Source organism: Salvelinus alpinus, chromosome 36 (assembly GCF_045679555.1).
Source record: "Salvelinus alpinus chromosome 36, SLU_Salpinus.1, whole genome shotgun sequence".
Lineage (NCBI taxonomy): Eukaryota > Metazoa > Chordata > Actinopteri > Salmoniformes > Salmonidae > Salvelinus > Salvelinus alpinus.
This window is the reverse complement of record NC_092121.1, coordinates 6,769,659-6,794,206: the sequence shown is the minus strand read 5'-3', so window position 1 is coordinate 6,794,206 and position 24,548 is coordinate 6,769,659. Positions and strand designations below refer to the sequence as shown.

Below are 24,548 nucleotides of genomic sequence, written 5' to 3'. Positions count from 1 at the left end.
TATTTTTCCTGAGGCGCGAACTCGGACAAGGACTCTCCACCTGGAAAACGGTCGTTCTCGATGAATATGACATCTGGCTTCGATTTTTTTTGATACATGTCACAATATCATCCTAAAGTATGTTTTTTAAATATAGTTTAATTATATTATTTAAATTTATTCGGGATTTTATACGTGATGCGTAGGAAGAATTTTTTTCAAGATGGAGAGGTTAGCACAGGAAGGCCAGTGTGTTTGCTAATTCAAGAGGGAAATAGTTCGTTTTGGATCGAAACAAAGCTGGTTCTGAACAAAAGACCCATTGTACAACATTCTGAATGAAGATCAACAAAGATAAGGACCCAATTTGGGATGCTATTTCATATATATCTGTCGAACTGTGCTATGCTACCGTTTGCCTTGAGTCAATGCTGTTGCTATGTTTGCTATTGTAGTAAGCTAATATGACGATATATTGTGTTTTCGCTGTAAAACACTTAAAGAATCGGAAATATTGTCTGTATTCACTAGCTGTATTCACTTTCATTAGCTATTCACCATATATTTTTCTTAAATGTTTTATGATGAGTAATTAGTAGTTGACGTTGGTGTCTGTATTTACTCTGGCTACTCCCGTGCTATTTCTGACTGTAGCTATAATGGTAGCTATGATGGTAGCAGTAATGTAAAACTGATTTATAGCTGAAATATGCACATTTTTCGAACAAAACATAGATTTATTGTGTAACATGTTATAGGACTGTCATCTGAGGTAGTTTTTTCTAGGTTATTTAGGTTAGTTCTAGGTTAGTTAGGTTGGCTTTGCATGCTAGCTGCATGCTAGCTGCATGCTACCGGTGCTGTGAAAAATGTCTGTCTCTCTTTTTGTATTTGGTGGTGAGCTAACATGAATATATGTGGTGTTTTCGCTGTAAAACATTTAAAGAATCTGAAATATTGTCTGTATTCACAAGATCTTTGTCTTTCATTTGCTATCCACCATATATTTGTCTGAAATGTTTTATGATGTGTAATTAGAGTAGTTGACGTTGGTGTCTGTATTTTCTCTGGCTACTCCCGTGCGATTTCTGACTGTAGCTATGATGGTAGCAGTAATGTAAAACTGATTTATAGCTAAAATATGCAAATTTTTTGAACAAAACATAGATTTATTGTGTAACATGTTATAGGACTGTCATCTGAGGTAGTTTTTTCTAGGTTATTTAGGTTGGTTCTAGGTTAGTTAGGTTGGCTTGTGCATGCTACTTGCATCCTACTTGTGCTGTGAAAAATGTCTGTCCTCTTTTTTATTTGGTGGTGAGCTAACATAAATATATGTGGTGTTTTCTCTGTAAAACATTTAAAAAATCGGACATGTTGGCTGGATTGACAAGATGTTTATCTTTCAAATGCTGTATTGGACTTGTTAATGTGTGAAAGTTAAATATTTAAAAAAAATAGATTTTGAATTTGCCGCCCTGCACTTGAGCTGGATGTTGTCATAGGTGTACCGGTGTCGGGCTTGCAGCCATAACAGGTTTTAATGTTTTTCCTCATAATCCTGGACTGTCGGACCACCATTTTATTACGTTTGCAATCGCAACAAATAATCTGCTCAGACCCCAACCAAGGACCATCAAAAGTCGTGCTATAAATTCTCAGACAACACAAGAATTCCTTGACGCCCTTCCAGACTCCTTCTGCCAACCCAAGGACGTCAGAGGACAAAAATCAGTTAACCACCTAACTGAGGAACTCAATTTAACCTTGCGCAATACCCTAGATGCAGTTGCACCCCTAAAAACGAAAAACATTTGTCATAAGAAACTAGCTCCCTGGTATACAGAAAATACCCGAGCTTTGAAGCAAGCTTCCAGAAAATTGGAACGGAAATGGCGCCACACCAAACTGGAAGTCTTCCGACTAGCTTGGAAAGACAGTACCGTGCAGTACCGAAGAGCCCTCACTGCTGCTCGATCATCCTACTTTTCCAACTTAATTGAGGAAAATAAGAACAATCCAAAATTTATTTTTGATACTGTTGCAAAGCTAACTAAAAAGCAGCATTCCCCAAGAGAGGATGGCTTTCACTTCAGCAGTAATAAATTCATGAACTTCTTTGAGGAAAAAATCATGATCATTAGAAAGCAAATTACGGACTCCTCTTTAAATCTGCATATTCCTCCAGGGCTTAGCTGTCCTGGATCTGCACAGCTCTGCCAGGGCCTGGGATCGGGAGAGACACTTAAGTGTTTTAGTACTATATCTCTTGACACAATGATGAAAATAATCATGGCCTCTAAACCTTCAAGCTGCATACTGGATCCTATTCCTACTAAACTACTGAAAGAGCTGCTTCCTGTGCTTGGCCCTCCTATGTTGAACATAATAAACGGCTCTCTATCCACCGGATGTGTACCAAACTCACTAAAAGTGGCAGTAATAAAGCCTCTCTTGAAAAAGCCAAACCTTGACCCGGAAAATATAAAAAACTATCGGCCTATATCGAATCTTCCATTCCTCTCAAAATTTTTAGAAAAAGCTGTTGCGCAGCAACTCACTGCCTTCCTGAAGACAAACAATGTATACGAAATGCTTCAGTCTGGTTTTAGACCCCATCATAGCACTGAGACTGCACTTGTGAAGGTGGTAAATGACCTTTTAATGGCGTCAGACCGAGGCTCTGCATCTGTCCTCGTGCTACTAGACCTTAGTGCTGCCTTTGACACCATCGATCACCACATTCTTTTGGAGAGACTGGAAACCCAAATTGGTCTACACGGACAAGTTCTGGCCTGGTTTAGATCTTACCTGTCGGAAAGATATCAGTTTGTCTCTGTGAATGGTTTGTCCTCTGACAAATCAACTGTACATTTCGGTGTTCCACAAGGTTCCGTTTTAGGACCACTATTGTTTTCACTATATATTTTACCTCTTGGGGATGTTATTCGAAAACACAATGTTAACTTTCACTGCTATGCGGATGACACACAGCTGTACATTTCAATGAAACATGGTGAAGCCCCAAAATTGCCCTCGCTAGAAGCCTGTGTTTCAGACATAAGGAAGTGGATGGCTGCAAACTTTCTACTTTTAAACTCGGACAAAACAGAGATGCTTGTTCTAGGTCCCAAGAAACAAAGAGATCTTCTGTTAAATCTGACAATTAATCTTGATGGTTGTAAAGTCGTCTCAAATAAAACTGTGAAGGACCTCGGCGTTACTCTTGACCCTGATCTCTCTTTTGACGAACATATCAAGACTGTTTCAAGGACAGCTTTTTTCCATCTACGTAACATTGCAAAAATCAGAAATTTTCTGTCCAAAAATTATGCAGAAAGATGAATCCATGCATTTGTTACTTCTAGGTTAGACTACTGCAATGCTCTACTTTCCGGCTACCCGGATAAAGCACTAAATAAACTTCAGTTAGTGCTAAATACGGCTGCTAGAATCCTGACTAGAACCAAGAAATTTGATCATATTACTCCAGCGCTAGCTTCCCTACACTGGCTTCCTGTTAAGGCAAGGGCTGATTTCAAGGTTTAACTGTTAACCTATAAAGCGTTACATGGGCTTGCTCCTACCTATCTTTCCGAGTTGGTCCTGCCGTACATACCTATACGTACGCTACGGTCACAAGACGCAGGCCTCCTAATTGTCCCTAGAATTTCTAAGCAAACAGCGGGAGGCAGGGCTTTCTCCTATAGATCTCCATTTTTATGGAACGGTCTGCCTACCCATGTGAGAGACGCAGACTCGGTCTCAACCTTTAAGTCTTTACTGAAGACTTATCTCTTCAGTAGGTCATATGATTGAGTGTAGTCTGGCCCAGGAGTGTGAAGGTGAACGGAAAGGCTCTGGAGCAACGAACCGCCCTTGCTGTCTCTGCCTGGCCGGTTCCCCTCTCTCCACTGGGATTCTCTGCCTCTAACCCTATTACAGGGGCTGAGTCACTGGCTTACTGGTGCTCTTTCATGCCGTCCCTGGGAGGGGTGCGTCACTTGAGTGGGTTGAGTTACTGACGTCATCTTCCTGTCTGGGTTGGCGCCCCCCCTTGGTTTGTGCTGTGGTGGAGATCTTTGTGGGCTATACTCGGCCTTGTCTCAGGATTGTAAGTTGGTGGTTGAAGATATCCCTCTAGTGGTGTGGGGGCTGTGCTTTGGCAAAGTGGGTGGGGTTATATCCTTCCTGTTTGGCCCTGTCCGGGGGTTTCTTCTGATGGGGCCACAGTGTCTCCTGACCCATCCTGTCTCAGCCTCCAGTATTTATGCTGCAGTAGTTTATGTGTCGGGGGGCTAGGGTCAGTTGGTTATACCTGGAGTACTTCTCCTATCTTATCCAGTGTCCTGTGTGAATTTAAGTATGCTCTCTCTAATTCTCTCGTTCTCTCGTTCTCTCTTTCTTTCTCTCTCTCGGAGAACCTGAGCCCTAGGACCATACGTCACGGCAAACCGGGCATGATGACTCCTTGCTGTCCCCAGTCCGCCTGGCCTTGCTGCTATTCCAGTTTCAGCTGTTCTGCCTGCGGTTATGGAACCCCTACCTGTCCCAGACCTGCTGTTTTCAACTCTTAATGATCGGCTATGAAAAGCCAACTGATATTTATTCCTGATTATTATTTGACCATGCTTGTCATTTATGAACATTTTGAAAATCTTGGCTCTCTCTAATTCTCTCCTTCTCTCTTTCTTTCTCTCTCTCGGAGGACCTAAGCCCTAGGACCATACGTCACGGCAAACCGGGCATGATGACTCCTTGCTGTCCCCAGTCCGCCTGGCCGTGCTGCTATTCCAGTTTCAGCTGTTCTGCCTGCGGTTATGGAACCCCTACCTGTCCCAGACCTGCTGTTTTCAACTCTTAATGATCGGCTATGAAAAGCCAACTGATATTTATTCCTGATTATTATTTGACCATGCTTGTCATTTATGAACATTTTGAAAATCTTGGCTCTCTCTAATTCTCTCTTTCTTTCTCTCTCTCGGAGGACCTGAGCCCTAGGACCATACGTCAGGACTACCAGGCATGATGACTCCTTGCTGTCCCCAGTCCACCTGGCCTTGCTGCTATTCCAGTTTCAACTGTTCTGCCTGCGGTTATGGAACCGCCACCTGTCCCAGACCTGCTATTTTCAACTCTTAATGATCGGCTATGAAAAGCCAACTGAAAATTATTCATGATTATTATTTGACCATGCTTGTCACTTATGAATATTTTGAACATCTTGGCATAGTTCTGTTATAATCTCCACCCGGCACAGCCAGAAGAGGACTGGCCACCCCTCATAGCCTGGTTCCTCTCTAGGTTTCTTCCTAGGTTTTGGCCTTTCTAGGGAGTTTTTCCTAGCCACCGTGCTTCTACACCTGCATTGCTTGCTGTTTGGGGTTTTAGGCTGGGTTTCTGTACAGCACTTCGAGATATTAGCTGATGTACGAAGGGCTATATAAAATAAACTTGATTTGATAGAGTCGACAGATAGCCTAACGGTCCCCAGCAGTTGATAGGGTCGACAGATAGCCTAGCGGTCCCCAGCAGTTGATAGGGTCGACAGATAGCCTAGCGGTCCCCAGCAGTTGATAGGGTCGACAGATAGCCTAGCGGTCCCCAGCAGTTGATAGGGTCGACAGATAGTCTAGCGGCCCCCAGCAGTTGATAGCGTCGACAGATAGCCTAGCGGTCCCCAGCAGTTGATAGGGTCGACAGATAGCCTAGCGGTCCCCAGCAGTTGATAGGGTCGACAGATAGCCTAGCGGTCCCCAGCAGTTGATAGGGTCGACAGATAGCCTAGCGGTCCCCAGCAGTTGATAGGGTCGACAGATAGCCTAGCGGTCCCCAGCAGTTGATAGGGTCGACAGATAGCCTAGCGGTCCCCAGCAGTTGATAGGGTCGACAGATAGCGTAGCGGTCCCCAGCAGTTGATAGGGTCGACAGATAGCCTAGCGGTCCCCAGCAGTTGATAGGGTCGACAGATAGCGTAGCGGTCCCCAGCAGTTGATAGGGTCGACAGATAGCCTAGCGGTTAAGAGGGTTGGGCTAGTAACCAGAAGGTCACTGGTTCCAATCCCCAAGCAGACTAGGTGGGAAATAAATCTGTCGATATGACCTTGAGCAAGGCACTTAACCCTAATTGCTCAAGTATGTCGCTCTGGATAAGAGCATCTGCTAAATGACTACAATGTAAATAGGCTAGCGTGTGTACAAACCACTGGTACTGGAGATATCTAGCAGGATGTACTGATCATTAGCATGTATTTTCCATAAGGTCGATAGGTTCAGTACACATCACTGCATTCTGTATCAGAAAGTAGGCTGGCCCTCGTTGAAATCCCGTAGACCGATGCATTGCACTCTTTTTCATTAATGAATCCCTCCTGCATAACTTCCGCTGTGCCTTACTTCATTGTTAACTTATAGACAGACGTAAGAGATAGCAGGCCGGGTCTCAGGGAGGGCTATCTCTGGGTATCCCTTTGATCTCCACTGAGTTAAGTAAGTCTGCTTTCAGTTTTTTTGCACCTTACTTGTGGAATAATCTTCAAGGGTCTCTAAAATTGGATGAATCGGAGGCTCTAGGACAATTCAGAAGGCTGATTGAGGTATTTTTTACTGAAAAAAGGGGTTGTTTTCTATGATTGTGTTTTGCTTATTATTGATGTCAATTATTGATGTGTATTATTGATGTATACAGTATATTGATGTGTATTATTGATGTATACAGTATATTGATGTGCATTATTGATGTATACAGTATATTGATGTGTATTATTGATGTATACAGTATATTGATGTGTATTATTGATGTATACAGTATATTGATGTGTATTATTGATGTATACAGTATATTGATGTGCATTATTGATGTATACAGTATATTGATGTGCATTATTGATGTATACAGTATATGGATGTGCATTATTGATGTATACAGTATATTGATGTGTATTATTGATGTATACAGTATATTGATGTGCATTATTGATGTATACAGTATATTGATGTGAATTATTGATGTATACAGTATATTGATGTGCATTATTGATGTATACAGTATATTGATGTGTATTATTGATGTATACAGTATATTGATGTGTACAGTATAATGATATGTATTATTGATGTGTACAGGATATTGATGTGTATAGTGTATATTGATGTGTATTATTGATGTATACAGTTTAATGATGTGTATTATTGATGTATACAGTATATTGATGTGCATTATTGATGTGTACAGTATAATTATGCGTATTATTGATGTGTACAGGATATTGATGTCTATAGTGTATATTGATGTGTATAGTGTATATTAATGTGTACAGGATATTGATGTGTATAGTGTATATTAATGTGTACAGGATATTGATGTGTATAGTGTATATTAATGTGTACAGGATATTGATGTGTATAGTGTATATTAATGTGTACAGGATATTGATGTGTGTAGTGTATATTGATGTGCTTTTGATGGTGTATTGATTTATCAATGCGAGGCTGTAAAAAATACCATGGTCTCAGCATGAGTCCCTGTCAAAATAAAAGTTCAATCAAAAAATACAACAATAAGTAGTATTCACCTAAGTATATAAGAGCCATATGTGCACCAATCATCACTATGTGTCCTGATGTGAATATGTTAAGCAGATTGTACGTTAAGCCCCAGTGTCGAGCACCTCCCAGTGAGTCTACAGTCATATTTAAGAGAGGCGGTACAGACAGAGACGTATCATAGGGCCTTTGTCTGTCTGTGACCAAGGTCAGCCGGTCATACGGAGATCACAGAGATCATCAGATAGCAGAGGGATCAGAGGGGAGGATGTCATGAGAGATCTGTCTGGATGGAATCCCCCAAAAGCCGCCATGTGACTAGATTAGGAGCTGGGAGGCAGTGCGAGGGCAGAGGAACAGGGAGTGGAACCGGGGCAGGTGGGCAGTGGGCTCACCATGGGGCTGTGTAGTATACCACTCGAAAGAGCACAGCACATAATAAGCCCAGCGAGGATCATGACCTTGGGTGTACCGTATGCATGTTTCCTTTGAGTTGTTAGGTTGTTCAAAAAAAGGTATGTACGCGGGCGTGTGTGTGTGTTTGCATGCGTGCCTGCATAGTCGCATCTGTGCGTTTGTCTGAGCGAGTGTGTTAGACTTAAATGGGATATTCTGTGTGTTTAATTATAGGCTGTGTGTTCCTGTCACTGAGGCTGACTGGCCCTCTCACAACTCCTACCCTCCCTTTGCTCCTCTCCTCCTTTCCTCTCCTCCTCTCCTACACACTGTCGCTGACGTCAGGTCAGAACAGAGTTATGCAAACTAATGAGCCATCACAGAGAGGGAGAACATGGGAAGGAGAAAGAGGATGAGAGAGAGAGAGAGAGAGAGAGAGAGAGAGAGAGAGAGAGAGAGAGAGACAGAGAGAGAGACAGAGAGAAGAGGGAAAGAGAGAGAGAGAGAGAGAGAGAGAGAGAGAGAGAGAGAGAGAGAGAGAGAGAGAGAGAGAGAGAGAGAGAGAATGATGGTGGTGGAGAAAAAGCTGAAACAGAGAGAGAAGGGACACGGTTCATTTTAAAACACCCTCATTTGGCCGTGAAACTAGCCATGTCAGACTATTGTCTTTCTCTTCGTTCCTTCACGTTTTCTTCTCTTTTCCCTCTTTCAATTGTCCAGGGTCCTGTTGTCTCTCTGGCTTAAGCATACAGGCACCCAGGTCTCCTCCAACATCGTGACGGTAGCGTAACAGTTAGTGTTAGTGACTGGGGCCACTCTGACTGGGTAAACATCAAGCCCTGCAGCCTGGACCTCTGGGTGGCTACACTGTCACAGACACTCAGTGGAGCAGTGTGTGGTGAGGTGGCTACAGTATCTATGAATAAGATATCTACTGTACATGTCCACATGCTGTAAATCCACAGTCACCACATGTTAGGGTGCAAGATTCCAGTAATCTTCTCAAAATGCACAGGTGTTCCCGAAATCCCAGTTGGATTATTCCTGGAATCAATACGGAATAAGCAGGAAATCTATTAATCCTCCAACCGGGATATCTGAAAAATCTGTATTTTGGTTTCCAGAATTTTTGCAACGGTACCACATATACAGCTATTACTTGTGATCTATATGTAAAAGAGAGACGCAGCAACTGTGGAGGCTCTTCTCCAGTGGGTATGAGGTGCTCCAAAACGGGAGGCCAGGGACGGGGAGCCGCAAGGGAGGCCAGGGAGGTGCCGGATTAAACCCCCCTCCCCCCCACAGAGCTGACGCCTGCCAGAGGCTCAACAGAGAACCAGATCACCACCCCCTGTCCAAAAATAGCTCCACATGCATTCCAACGCTGTCTGTCCGTCTGTCCGTCTGTCCGTCTGTCCGTCTGTCCGTCTGTCTGTCCGTCCGTCTGTCCGTCTGTCTGTCTGTCTGTAAGCGCAAACCTGGCAGTAGCACGCGTTTACGTCCGGCTCCTGCTCAAATGCCCCGTCCATGTTCATTTGGTAGTTTGCGTTATACAACACTATTAGTGATGGTCTTTGGTGTTTTGGGGTTGTTTTATAAAGGTGGAAACATAAAGAAACATACCCTTTTACGATGTGTTGAATTGGATATGTATAAGAGCATAGGCAGTGTTCTTCAGGCAGGGGAACTAAGCGTAGGTGGATAGGGTGAATCTTTTACAACGGGTTCTCCTAACTACTTCCGTTTAAGTGCTCTGATGACATGTTTGGGTTAAGTAGTCCTGACGTACCATTTCATGTCCTAAATATAGTCTGGGTATCGGGCAACACCTTCCCTATTATATTAGGAATACAGCTACTCTCCATAATGGTGCTTCACTGAAACAATCGTTCTAAAACCGACAAAATGCAGCGTTTGACATTCCAATGGCAAAATAATGGCAGAGGAAATGATCATCGAGCCTTTTCAAACAGATAAATTGGGCGAGAGGAGGGGTGGGTAGTTCACCTGAAATGTGATTCCATGCGTGATCCTAACACTTTTCTCATAAAATAATTCCTCTGGGGGGGGGGTTAACAAGGGTCATTTTGAAGGCACAACAACCCTTCATTACCACTCATTTCCATACACAAACACACACACAGACACACAGGTGCACAGTACACTCACCGGCTGTACCTAACCGGCGGGTGTGCCTGCTATGTGCTAATCATCATAAAAACAGGTTTGCGTTTTGGCAGTTCTAACCCCAGGCAGGTCAGGCTAGTGCAGCTGTGTGGGTTAGTCAACAGCAGCTAAGAGGAACATACGCTCATCTATTTTCAGGATACTGAAAATAAAGATTTAACTTCGGGGGGGGGGAAACATTTTTACCACGATCCAAGGGTTGTGATCGAGTTAAACGTCACGCAAAACGAACAAAAGCTTTGCGCAATAAGTGTGTATTCACAAACCCTAAAAGACAAGTGTGGGTAGCGGAAGATGAAAACGTATGAGGATGAGGAGCATCACGGCACGACGAGGAAGGGCAAACCGAAGGCCGACTGATGCAGCACTTCACTGAGGTCATCTTCCCCAGTCATCTCTGTCTAGAACTGTAAATCAACATGGCAATCCGGGCGAGCTGCTCGTGTCATGTTTCTGCTTTCTGAAGGACCCCAGCCACAATAGAGTATAGGGGGGGGGGGGGGGGGGGGTGTTGGTTTTATTTCATCTCTGTTTCGGTTTGTGGCTCTTGCAGATGCTATTAAAGATGAATCAAGTGGAAAAGGCTAGGGACAGGAAGGCCCTGCGAGCTAAGCTTGTTTATACAGGGCTCTTGATGCCCTAATGGTCCTCTGCACTGAGAATGTGGCTTGTAGTTCAAAACATACTCACCAGAAATGTTGAAAAGTCACTGCGTGTGTGTGCGTGCGCGTGTGTGTGTGTGTGTGTGTGTGTGTGTGTGTGTGTGTGTGTGTGTGTGTGTGTGTGTGTGTGTGTGTGTGTGTGTGTGTGTGTGTGTGTGTGTGTGTGTGTGTGTGTGTGTGTGTGTGTGTGTGTGTGTGTGTGTGTGTGTGTGTGTGTGTGTGTGTGTGTGTGTGTGTGTGTGTGTGTGTGTGTGTGTGTGGTGGTTGTGTGGGTGTTTGAAGCTATTTGGCATTATCTCTCAAATCCAAAATATATAAAAAATATATCACACCACTAATTACAGAAACACCTGTTGTGAGTAAAAGTGCTATAAAATAATCATTATAAAACACGTGGCGGGTCAAGTAGAGAGATATTTGACATTGAGAGGTATTTGGCATTGAGAGGTATTTGACATTGAGAGGTATTTGACATTGAGAGGTATTTGACATTGCCTAATGCCTTTGGCATTGCCTAACACCTCTAACGAAATTAGGAATCATTCAAAATATGTGTGAAGCTACAGAATGACTAAGAACATTCTCTGAGCCGCAACAGACAAGTCTTTCAACTGTTAAGATAGGAATCATAAGTAGTCAGTCGGAGAGCATAAACAGAGACGTGACTGCGGTGTGGGACTGTGGGAGAAGCCTGACTGACTGTCATGAGTTACTTAAGATATTCCCTGGGACAGTCCTTGCTGTGCTGTGAGTGGGAGAATGTTCCAGGCCTGACTTGGACGAGATAGTTCCCATGGTGCAGCATCACCACACTGGGACGAGACACAGTACAGGGGGCATGACAGTTTGGCTGACGAGCATTAGAACCCGTGACAGTGAGCACCCAGTACTGGTCACTGATTGGTGCACAGACCTATTGTGACCCAGTGTCAGTTAGCTTGGCCAATCACAGCTTGGAATGGGGTTAGGAATGGTGACATTTGAACTCAAGGAGCAAAGGCTTGTCAGTCATCGCTGGCTTTTTATATACCGGTCCTCGCTACTGCTATTTAGATACACAAATACACAAATACACAGATGCCAAACACAGATAAACAGACATGCATACACATTCTATGCCCTCTCCCACAATATACACACGCACACACACACACAAACACACACAAACACACACACACACACACACACACACACACACACACACACACACACACACACACACACACACACACACACACACACACACACACAGACAAACATTCTCATTTGCATTCCACTCAATCAGTTTCTAATTGACTTAATCCACCAGATGGTCCGTGGCATAATGCAGGGGGAATACAAAGCAGCTGCCAATTTCCCTCTGATTCTGGACAGCCATAATGGCCCTGTTTCTGTTGATGCCAATTTAAAAATAAACATCCTATTCACTAAGACACCGGTACACACACACGCACACACACACACACACACACACACACACACACACACACACACACACACACACACACACACACACACACACACACACACACACACACACACACACACACACACACACACACACAGTACCTAAACACAGTCATGGCCCTAATTACATCAACACCTCACCTTTGTTTTCTTCCATCGTGTGAATACTGGAAACCCTGCCGGCCTGGAAAAACAACAGATCACCGAGGCTAAACTAATCAATGGTCTACTGCCACACTAAAACAATAGGCACCGTGACCTTGTTAATGGCAATACACGTCCTACCAAACCCCCTGAGACCTATCAGACCACAGAGGCTGTAAACGTGTAAATGAGGAGGCTAGACTCCAGCTCCTGAAACAGAACACATCTCAAGGACTCATCAATAATGATTGAATCGGTGATATTCAGAGACCACGGGGAGTCTCTTCTGTTCAACTGATATGTTATTACTAATATGCCCTCTCCATCTTATTACCCACCACTAACTAGGTGGACGGCAGATGGCGTGAAACCAACTGAGCTGATCCTGTTATACAGAGCTAGGTGGTTATAGACAGTGGTGTAAAGTACTTAAGTAAAAATACTTGAAAGTACTACTTTTTTATCCCCTTTTTCTCCCCAATTTTCGTGGTATCCAATCGCTAGTAATTACTATCTTGTCTCATCGCTACAACTCCCGTACGGGCTCGGGAGAGACGAAGGTCGAAAGTCATGCGTCCTCCGAAGCACAACCCAACCAAGCCGCACTGCTTCTTAACACAGCGCGCCTCCAACCCGGAAGCCAGCCGCACCAATGTGTCGGAGGAAACACCGTGCACCCGTCCCCCTCGGTTAGCGCGCACTGCGCCCGGCCCGCCACAGGAGTCGCTGGAGCGCGATGAGACAAGGATATCCCTACCGGCCAAACCCTCCCTAACCCGGACGACGCTAAGCCAATTGTGCGTCGCCCCACGGACCTCCCGGTCGCGGCCGGCTGCGACAGAGCCTGGGCGCGAACCCAGACTCTGGTGGCGCAGCATAGCACTGCGATGCAGTGCTCTAGACCACTGCGCCACCCGGGAGGCCCTGAAAGTACTACTTAAGTATTTTTTGGGAGTATCTGTACTTTGCTTTACTACTTATATTTTTGGGGACAACTTTTACTCCACTACATTCCTAAAGAAAAGAATGTACTTTTTTTCTCCATACATTTTCCCTGACACCCAAAAGTACTCGTTACATTTTGACTGCTTAGCAGGACAGGAAAATGGTCCGATTCACACATTTATTACGAGAACAACCCTGGACATCCCTACTGCCTCTGATCGGACGGACTCACTAAACACACATGCTTCATTTGTAAATGATGTCTGAGTGTGCCCATGGCTATCCGTAAATTTAAAAAACAAGAACACCATGCTGTCTGCTTTGCTTAATGTTCAGAATATTATTTATACTTTAACTATTGAACTGAAGTATATTTTGGCAATTACATTTACTTTTGATACTTAATAAGTATATTTAAAAAGAAATACTTGTAGACTTTTACACAAGTAGTATTTTACTGGGTGACTTTCACTTTTACTTGAGTCATTTTCTATGAAGGTATCTTTACATTTACTGAAGAATGACAATTGGGTATTTTTTCAACCACTGGTTATAGATCACAGGAGGCTTTCTATAGACCCTGGTCCTGTGCTACACATGGGTAAGTGGTATAGTAAGTGGTATAGTAAGTGGTATAGTGGCCATATTGACTGTAGTTTATGAAGGCCAGCAGGGGGTCTACTACATATGTAAATGCTTCTTCGCAGTAATTACACAGTGGGTCCAGATAGTGGCCATACAGCCAGACAAATGGAGTGGAAAAGACACATGGTCCCTGGCAATACACTGCTGCTGCCAGCGCACATGAGAGGGGGAACGTGGAGTGAGAGGGCAGAAGAGGGGGTTACGAGAAAGGTGGAATTAAAAGTATGGGAAAAAAAGAAGGGCAGGAAGTCCGAGGCAGAAACCTGACCTTTCTCTCTTTATTTAAATGTTTGAGTGTTTTTACCATGGGAGAACATCCATTAACTAATTCACATCTGGAGTGAAAACATGAGCATCTGTGTTTGGTACGAACCAAAGAGTAAGTAGGCATGCATGTGAGCACACACTCTTGAGTGAAACTTGCTTGAGGCTGGTAGGCTGGGTGGGTGATATCATGTTGGTAGTAAAGGGAGGGGGGTTATGGTCTCTTTAAAGGAGATAAAAGGCGAATCATCCATCGTCAGTGATCATCAAAGGGGTTAGATATGGACAGACAGAAGCACAACCCTGCTATTATTACAGAAGACACCCCCCCCCCCCCCCGTCCAAAGCTATTGAGGAGATAAGGAGGACTTCTGACCCACTCAGTCCTGCCTCTCAGCCACAGAAGACCTCTTCAGCCCTCACTGACAGACTCCAGTAGATTTACTCTCAGGGTCAACACCAGGTCCCTCCCACACATAGAAAATCCCCTCAAAAGAAAACACTCTCAGCTATATAACCGTGTAAAACGGCCATACCTCCATCATCATCATCATCCGCGGTGAGGATGTTTTTAGGTTTAGGAATGTTTATGGCAATAGACAGGGATTCCCGTGGGGGTTCAATTACATACCCAGGCTTCTCAGTCACTCAGTCAGAGATGTTTCAGATACTGTTTTGACCGGTCAGTGGATCTCTGAGCTGCACTTACAGCTTCAGCCTGGGCTGTGAGCTGAAACTAGAGAATGGCATTCCACACAGACGGGCCACAATCATCTCCTCTCGAGTCTGGAGATGTGGTTTCAAGGGGGCAACCCCAAATTGCTTTCCCACCATGGAGGGCATCCGTATTCTAAACCCCTCAGATAGAGGGTCCATACTTGGAACCAAACACTGACTGACCCATTATAGACAAAGGAGGCATAAATAAGTCAGTTAACGTCCAGAGAAACACTATCTGCAGCCATTTGGCACCGATAGGAGCGAATTGAGAGCCAGCGCAACTGTAACCACAGTCAAACAACAGAACAACAGAAACAGTGTGGATGGGTTGGGATCATTTCTGTGGACCAGTCAGTCAGTCGGCCATTCTGCTTCAGCCCCCGCCCCTCCCCGACCCCCTAGCAGTCTTCTGGCCCCTGGACAGAGCATGGGAACAGCCCAGCCACGCGCAGCGCTCCGCAGAGAGAGGAATGCAAACAGAGTGCAGCGCTGAGAGAAAAGACGGGCACGGGAGATTTTCAGCAAAGACAACAATCCTAAATAGCAGATGCCTCAAGCAAAAGTACGCCAGTCAGTCAGTCGTAAGTTGGCATGGTCAAAGCAATTCGTCAGAGAGATGGCTGCTTGAAAAACCCCCAGAAATGATTGAAGCAGCCCTCCCACCGGTTGCAGACATGGACTGTCGTCACTGCCAAGCTGAGCAGCCAGCGGGATTGATTTGTCATCAGCCTTTAGGAGATGCAGAGAGCAGAAATAGTCCTACCTGACGTGTCCCACATGTTCAACTCAATCCTCTGTTTGTCGATTTCAAAACTGGCCGTGTAGTTTTCAAAAACGGTGGGGACATAGTTCTGAAAAAAGAGGTGCATCTTGATTAGTAAAGCACTAATAGCCTAGCCGTAACGTAGGTTAGACGTAGTGAATCATACAAATATATAGACTATATTAAAACAGTATAGGTCTAGTTGCCAATAACACCAAGATACAATATTAATCAAAAGAAGAAATTGAATACACTTCGAAATACCTTATATGAGTCTATATTGTTTAATCACTAATAATACTGGCCATTTTTTATTTAAAGGTGCTCATTATTTCCCTGTCTTTCAGTTTCCGTCTCTCTCTCTCTCGCTCTCTCTCTCTGCCTAACGCAGGTGCGTGCACACCTCTGGCTCATAATTTAAATCAAGACATTTGGGGTTAAATGATTAGAATAAAAAAGCTCCTGTCGTTCTATTTGGTTTGGTGTCTGTCTTGACATTCATTTTTGCTTCATTCACAAACTGCGATGACCTACAGTACACCTACCACTCTTAAATGATCCAGGTGCCTGTTTTCAAGTGTTGACAGTCGTGTTCATAACGCAAGAACGCAAGACTAAACAAGCCTATATATATCAGGACACTTACCTCCGGATAGCAGTCCTTCGCAAAAACATGTAGGAGCGCCGTTTTACCACATTGCGTATCTCCGACCACCACGATCTTACAGCGGCTGCCTTGACTTTCCATCTTTGTCTGTCAGTGTGTCTGTTCTGGACGCGGATCGGTTTCATTCACCAACCGATGCGGATATACGGAACTCAAGGAAAAACCAGCAGGTACATGCCCCGGTTGTGGCGCGCCCTACTATGTGTCCTCCCCGGTTGTCCTCCCCTGTCCACCCCGTGCAGCCCTCGGTTCCCACGGTTACACTAGCTATCCTCTCTGTGCCTGTTTACACCCGCCTTGCTCGCCTCCGCACTCAGCAGCTGCACGCGGGTCCCTCCCTTCAAACTCGACTTTTTAATTGGCCACGCCTTGCCCGTACACGCGCCCGGACAAGAGCGAGTTGGTCCTCGTGCCTCTGTGTTCATTTACTTGTTTGGTAGCTTGTCTCTTTACTTGTCCTTCAGTGACACACGTCTTCATTATTTGTTGTCGGAAGATGATTCATATTATGACCTTTATTTCTAGCTTTGAGGATTGTGTTGAGATACATTTTTCAACGAATGTACTGACTGTTTATTACATAGTTATAAACTGTAAAACTATATGAATAAGTAGCCTAACAGTTGATAAACGGCTTGTAAACTCTTTATAAATGATGTATAGGTCTAAAGTATATCTTAATGTTAACTGGGAGTGTCTTATACATTCTCAAAACAAATGAAAAGGAAAGTATTTTTGTATTGTGCATTGCCATACAACACTCCAACTGCTTTTAAACGCTAGTAAAACTAAATGCATGCTCTTCAACCGATTGCTGCCCGCCCGACTGGCATCACCACCCTGGACGGTTCTGACTTAGAATATGTGGACAACAATAAATACCTAGGTGTCTGGTTAGACTGTAAACTTTCCTTCCGGACTCACATTAAGCATCTCCAATCCAAAATTAAATCTAGAATCAGCTTCCTATTTTGCAACAAAGCCTCCTTCACTCATGCTGCCAAACCTACCCTCGAAAAACGGACCATCCTACCGATCCTCGACTTCGGCGATGTCATTTATAAAATAGCCTGCAACACTCTACTACTAAATTGGATGCAGTATATCACAGTGCCATCCGTTTTGTCACCAAAGCCCATATACTACCCACCACTGCGACCTGTATGCTCTCGTTGGCTGGGCCTCGCTACATATTTGTCGCCAAACCAATTGGCTCCAGGTCATCTATAAGTCCTTGCTAGGTAAAGCCCCGCCTTATCTCAGCTCACTGGTCACCATAGCAACACCTACCCATAGCACAGGCTCCAGCAGGTATATTTCACTGGTCATCCCCAAAGCCAACACCTCTTTTGGCCGCCTTTCCTTCCAGTTCTCTGCTGCCAATGACTGGAACGAATTGCAAAAATCACTGAAGCTGGAGACTTATATCTCCCCCTCTAACTTTAAGCATCAGCTGTCAGAGCAGCTTACCGATCACTGTACCTGTATACAGCCCATCTGTAAATAGCACACCCAACTACCTCATCCCTATATTGTTTTTTTTTGTTATTTTGTGCCCCAGTATCTCTACTTCCACATCATCATCTGCATATCTATAATTGAAATCGGAAGTTTACATACACTTTAGCCAAATACATTTAAACTCCGTTTCTCACAATTCTTGACATTTAATCCTAGTAAAAATTCCCTGTTTTAGGTCAGTTAGTTAGGATCACCACTTTATTTTAAGAATGTGAAATGTCAGAATAATAGTTGAGAAAATGATTTATTTCAGCTTTCATTTCTTTCATCACATTCCCAGTGGGTCAGAAGTTTACACAGTGTAACGGCAGCCTTCCCTCTCTTCACTAGAAGAGGGGGTGAAACAGGGATCAGACCAACACGCAGCGTAGCCAGTGCTCAACATGTTTAATATGACAAATAAACAGTGAACACGATACAAAACAAAATAACAAATGTGGCAAACCGATACAGTCCTTTCTGGTGCAGACAAAACACAAAGACAGGAAACAACCACCCACAATCCCCAACACAAAACAAGCCACCTATATATGATTCTCAATCAGGGACAACGATTGACAGCTGCCTCTGATTGAGAACCATATTAGGCTGGACACAGAAACAGACGAACTAGACACACAACATAGAATTCCCACCCAGCTCACGTCCTGACCAACACTAAACAAGTAAAACACATAAGAACTCTGGTCAGGACGTTACACATACACTCAATTAGTATTTGGTAGCATTGCCTTTAAATTGTTTAACTTGGGTCAAACGTTTCGGGTAGCCTTCCACAAGCTTCCCACAATAAGTTTGGTGAATTTTGGCCCATTCCTCCTGACAGAGCTGGTGTAACCGAGTCAGGTGTGTAGACCTCCTTGCTCACACACGCTTTTTCAGTTCTGCCCACAAATTTTATATAGGATTGAGGTCAGGGCTTTGTGATGGCCACTCCAATACCTTGACTTTGTTGTCCTTAAATCATTTTGCCACAACTTTGGAAGTATGCTTGGGGTCATTGTCCATTTGGAAGACCCATTTGCGACCAAGCTTTACCTTCCCGACTGATGTTGTGAGATGTTGCTTCAATATATCCACATAATAATTTTCCGTCCTCATGATGCCATCTATTTTGTGAAGTGCACCAGTCCCTCCTGCAGCAAAGCACCCCCACAACATGATTCTGCCACCCCCGTGCTTCACGGTTGGGATGGTGTTCTTCGGCTTGCAAGCCTCCCCCTTTTTCCTCCAAACATAACAATGGCCACTATGGCCAAACAGTTCTATTTTTGTTTAATCAGACCATAGGACATTTCTCCAAAAAGTGCGATCTTCGTCCCCATGTGCAGTTGCAAACCTTAGTCTGGCTTTTTTTATGGCGGTTTTGGAGCAGTGGCTTCTTCCTTGCTGAGCGGCCTTTCAGGTTATGTCGATATAGGACTCGTTTTACTGTGGATATAGATACTTTTGTACCCGTTTTCCCCAGCATCTTCACAAGGTCCTTTGCTGTTGTTCTGGGATTGATTTGCACTATTCACACCAAAGTACGTTCATCTCTAGGAGACAGAACGCGTCTCCTTCCTGAGCGGAATGACGGCTGCGTGGTCCCATGGTGTTTATACTTGCGTACTATTGTTTGTACAGATGAACGTGGTACCTTCAGGCGTGAGGAAATTGCTCCCAATGATGAACCAGACTTGTGGAGGTCTACTATTTTTTTTCTGAGGTCTTGGCTGATTTCTTTTGATTTTCCCATGATGTCAAGCAAAGAGGCACTGAGTTTGAAGGTAGGCCTTGAAATACATCCACAGTACACCTCCAATTGACTCAAATGATGTCAATTAGCCTATCAGAAGCTTCTAAAGCCATGACATCATTTTATGGAATTTTCCAAGCTGATAAAAGCACAGTCAACTTAGTGTATGTAAACTTCTGACCCACTGGAATTGTGATACAGTGAAATAATCTGTCTGTAAACTGTCTGTCTGTAATCTGTCTGTAAACAAATGACTTGTGTCATGCACAAAGTAGATGTCCTAACCAACTTGCCAAAACAGTAGTTTGCTAACAAGAAATTTGTGGAGTGGTTTAAAAACGAGTTTTAATGACTCGACTTCAACTGTGTCATTCCAGTGTTAATGCTAAATTGTAATTATTCCGCCTCTATGGCCTATTTATTGCCCTACCTCCCTACTCTTCTACATTTGCACACACTGTACACATCTTTTTCTATTGTGTTATTGACTGTACGTTTGTTTATCCCATGTGTAACTTTGTGTTGTTGTTTTTGTCACACTGCTTTGCTTTATCTTGGCCAGGTCGCAGTTGTAAATGAGAACTTGTTCTCAACTGGCCTACCTGGTTAAATAAAGGTGAAATAAATCAAGTAGGTAGGATACAACTATGGGGGATGAAGCGTGTATGGTGTGATGGATCATTTCAGGGTGGGGACCGGGGTTTAAGTAGATAGCTAGAGGACAGCGAACAAAGCCACTGGTAATAAGTAAAAGGATAAGGTCATCACTGTATCTTGAAGCATCATGTTGGAGAAATTGAAAGTCTTAACCCACTCAGCCCAACCCTGCCTGTATGCATATCAATGGATCACTTCCCTATCCAAAACTCGAATTGCCTCATTAGGAAGCTCTTCGACTGAAACGTCCATGTTTCTGGTAACGTTGTTGTTTCAAGTGAGATATAAATGCCCCCTTAGGCAGACCCGCTTACAATTCAGTGAGGTCACATACTGGTTGTTACTTACGTTTTTTCTACAGGCTTTTACTGCCACCCTTTGGTGAGGAGTGGTATTTTAATTATAGGAAAAGAAACTCACGCTGAGCCACCAGCAGTAGCCCACTGTACCACCAGCGTGTGAATCTTCCCGAAAGATTACTGAACCAAGAATATACTGTTTTGGGGGGGTTTCAATGGGCCTAAATTATTCATAAGTAATATATAATATAATTGCAGTAATAGTGTTTCACTTTGTATGATACAGACTACATTTAACAGTCTGTCAGACATGAGGTACAGAGAGTACCATGACATGGCTGTGTGAGCTCCCCTCCCCTTCTGTCTATGACTAACTCCACTCTCTGATACAGTCGTATATTTTAACCAGAGTTAAACGCAATGAGCTGTGCAGTGCTTCTTCTGAGCAGGAGGTGGACACAGAGCACAGTCTCTCTCTGGTCCAGTGGTGGCAATGTATGAAAGTAACTTTTACAGTGTTCCCTATTTCTATGAAATACAACTTATAATTAGAAACAATATGAGTGAAATAGCTTTCCTTCCCAAAAATTGTAATTAAGTATGTTAAAAACAGCTTTTCTACCCTTGCTTGGACTGGTCACAACAACAGAATGGTGTGGGAATATCCAGTGCCTTCAGAAATTATTCACCTTCTTGACTTTTTCCACATTTTGTTGTGTTACAGCCTGAATTTAAAATGGATTACATTTAGATTTTGTATCACTGGCCTACACACAGTACCCCATCATGTCAAAGTGAAATTGTGATTTTAGAAATCTTTACACATTAATAAAAAATTTAAATGTGAAATGTCTTGAGTCAATAAGTCTTCAACCCTTTTGTCATGGCAAGTCTAAATAAGTTCAGGAGTAAAACTATGCTTAACAAGTCACATAATAAGTTGAATGGACTAATTCTGTGTGCAATAATAGTTTTTAACATGATTTTTGAATGACTACCTTATCTCTGTAGCCCACACTTACAATTATCTGTAAGGTCCCTCAGTTGACCAGTGAATTTCAAACACAGATTCAACCACAAAGACCAGAGAGGTTTTCCAATGCCTCGCAAAGAAGGGCACCTATTGGTAGATGGGTAAACTTTTATAAAAGCAGACGTTGCATATCCCTTTGAGCATGGCGAAGTTATTAATTACACTTAAAACCAGTCACTACAAAGCAGTGGGACGTTCTTTTGATAAGTACTTTTGGGTGTCAGGGAAAATGTATGGAGTAAGAAGAACATAATTTTCTTTAGGAATGTAGTGAAGTAAAAGTAAAAGTTGTCCAAAATATAAATAATTAAGTAAATATAAATATTTAAGTACAGATACTTAAAAAAACAACTTAAGTAGTAATTTCGAGTATTTTTACTTACACTTGAAGTCGGAAGTTTACATATACTTAGGTTGGAGTCATTAAAACTAGTTTTTCAACCACTCCACAAACTAGTTTTGGCAAGTCGGTTAGGACATCTACTTTGTGCATGACAGAAGTAACAATTGTTTACAGACAGATTATTTCACTTATATTTCACTGTATCACAATTCCAGTGGGTCAGAAGTTTACATACACTAAGCTGGCTTTGCCTTTAAACAGCTTGGAAAATTCCAGAAAATTATGTCATGGCTTTAGAAGCTTCTGATAGGCTAATTGACATCACTTGAGTCAATTGGAGGTGTACCTGTGGATGTATTTCAAGGCCTACCTTCAAACGCAGTGCCTCTTTGCTTGACATCATGAGAAAATCAAAAGAAATCAGCCAAGACCTCAGAAAAATAATTGTAGACCTCCACAAGTCTGGTTCATCATTGGGAGCAATTTCCTAACGCCTGAAGGTACCACGTTCATCTGTACAAACAATAGTGCGCACGCATAAACACCATGGGACCACGCAGCCGTCATACTGCTCAGGAAGGAAAAGACGTGTTCTGTCTCCTAGAGATAAACGTACTTTGGTGCAAAAAGTGCAAATCAATCCCAGAACAACAGCAAAGGACCTTGTGAAGATGCTGGAGGAAACAGGTACAAAAGTATCTATATCCACAGGTAAACGAGTCCTATATCGACATAACCTGAAAGGCCGCTCAGCAAGGAAGAAGCCACGGCTCCAAAACCGCCATAAAAAAGCCAGACTAAGGTTTGCAACTGCATATGGGGACAAAGATCGCACTTTTTTGGAGAAATGTCCTCTGGTCTGATGAAACAAAAATAGAACTGTTTGGCTATAATGGACATCGTTATGTTTGGAGGAAAAAGGGGGAGACTTGCAAGCCGAAGAACACCATCCCAACCGTGAAGCACGGGGGTGGCAGAATCATGTTGTGGGGGTGCTTTGCTGCAGGAGGGACTGGTGCACTTCACAAAATAGATGGCATCATGAGGATGGAACATTATGTGGATATATTGAAGCAACATCTCAAGATGTTTAAACTTGGTCTCAAATGGGTCTTCCAAAGGGACAAGGACCCCAAGCATACTTCCAAAATTGTGGCAAAATGACTTAAGGACAATAAAGTCAAGGTATTGGAGTGGCCATCACAAAGCCCTGCCCCATCCTATATAAAATTTGTGGGCGGAACTGAAAAAGCATGTGCTAGCAAGGAGGCCTACAAACCTGACTCAGTTACACCAGCTCTGTCAGTAGGAATGGGCCAAAATTCACCCAACTTATTGTGGGAAACCTGTGGAAGGCTACCCGAAACGTTTGACCGAAGTTAAACAATTTAAAGGCAATGCTACCAAATACTAATTGAGTGTATGTAAACTGAGTTTCAATGTATTTGGCTAAGGTGTATGTAAACTTCTGACTTCAACTGTAAGTTCTTTACACCACTGCTACAAAGATACTGCCATCCTTCCTAACTCAGTTGCCGGAGAGGAAGGAAACAGCTCAGCGATTTTGCCATGAGGCCAATGGTTACTTTAAAGGACGTACAGAGTTTAATGGCTGTGATAGGAGAAAACTGAGGATTGATCAACAACATTGTAGTTACTCCACAATACTATCCTAAATGACAGGGTGAAAAGAAGGAAGCCTGGTACAGAATAAAACTATTACAAAACATGCATCCTGTTTGCAATAAGGCACTAAAGTAAAACTGCAAAAAATGTGGCAAATAAATTTACTTTATTTCCTGAATACAAAGCGTTGTGTTTGGGGAAAATTCAACACAACACAGCACAACACAACACAACACAAGTTTTCTAACATGGTGATGGCTGCATCATGTTTTTCACACCCTGATCTGTTTCACCTGTCTTTGTGCTTGTCTCCACCCCCCTCCAGGTGTCACCCATCTTCCTCATTATCCTCTGTGTATTTATACCTATGTTCTCTGTTTGTCTGTTGCCAGTGTCGTCTTGTCTTGTTAGGTCTTACCAGGGTATTTTCCCGTCTCCCTGCTTTCTCAAGTTCTGTTTCCTAGTTTTCCCGGTTCCTGACCATTCTGCCTGCCCTGACCCCGAGCCTGCCTGCCGTTCTGTACTTGCCTGACTCTGACCCGTTTTCGAACCTCTGCCTGTCCTGACCCCGAGCCTGCTGTTCTGTACCTTATTGACTCTGCCCTGGATTACGGACCTCTGCCTGCCTTTGACCTGTCTTTTGCCTGCCCCCTATTTGGGTCAATAAACATCTGTGACACCATTGGACGACATGAGGAGTTACTGCAATGTCTTATGGAGGGACTCCAAACCCTGGCAGGACACCATGACCAGGCATTCGATACATTGCTGAAGCAATCCCGCGGATTCCCCACTGGGCAGCGGGTCACACCCGTAATCTCCCAGCCTACCTCAGTGTCCCGAGTACCCCGCTTACCTCCTACGCTGGAGATTCTGGATAGCGTACATCATAACGCTGATGTCCGGGAGGCCACTCGCCTGGACCACGGGGGTGTGGGAGCAACAGT

General features: G+C 43.6%; 1 protein-coding gene across 1 annotated transcript in view; it reads right to left on the bottom strand.

The window, feature by feature from the left end:
- The window catches only part of LOC139565140 (rho-related GTP-binding protein RhoN-like), a 46,344-nt gene extending 29,594 nt beyond the window's left edge, over positions 1–16,750 (bottom strand). Inside the window, exons 1-2 of the mRNA XM_071385251.1 lie at positions 16,364–16,750; positions 15,718–15,805 (exon numbers count right to left, since the gene is read on the bottom strand). Coding sequence (XP_071241352.1) covers positions 15,718–15,805; positions 16,364–16,465 — 190 coding nt within the window. The 5' untranslated portion in view covers positions 16,466–16,750. The remainder of the gene's footprint in view (positions 1–15,717; positions 15,806–16,363) is intronic.
- Positions 16,751–24,548: the final 7,798 nt, after the last annotated feature.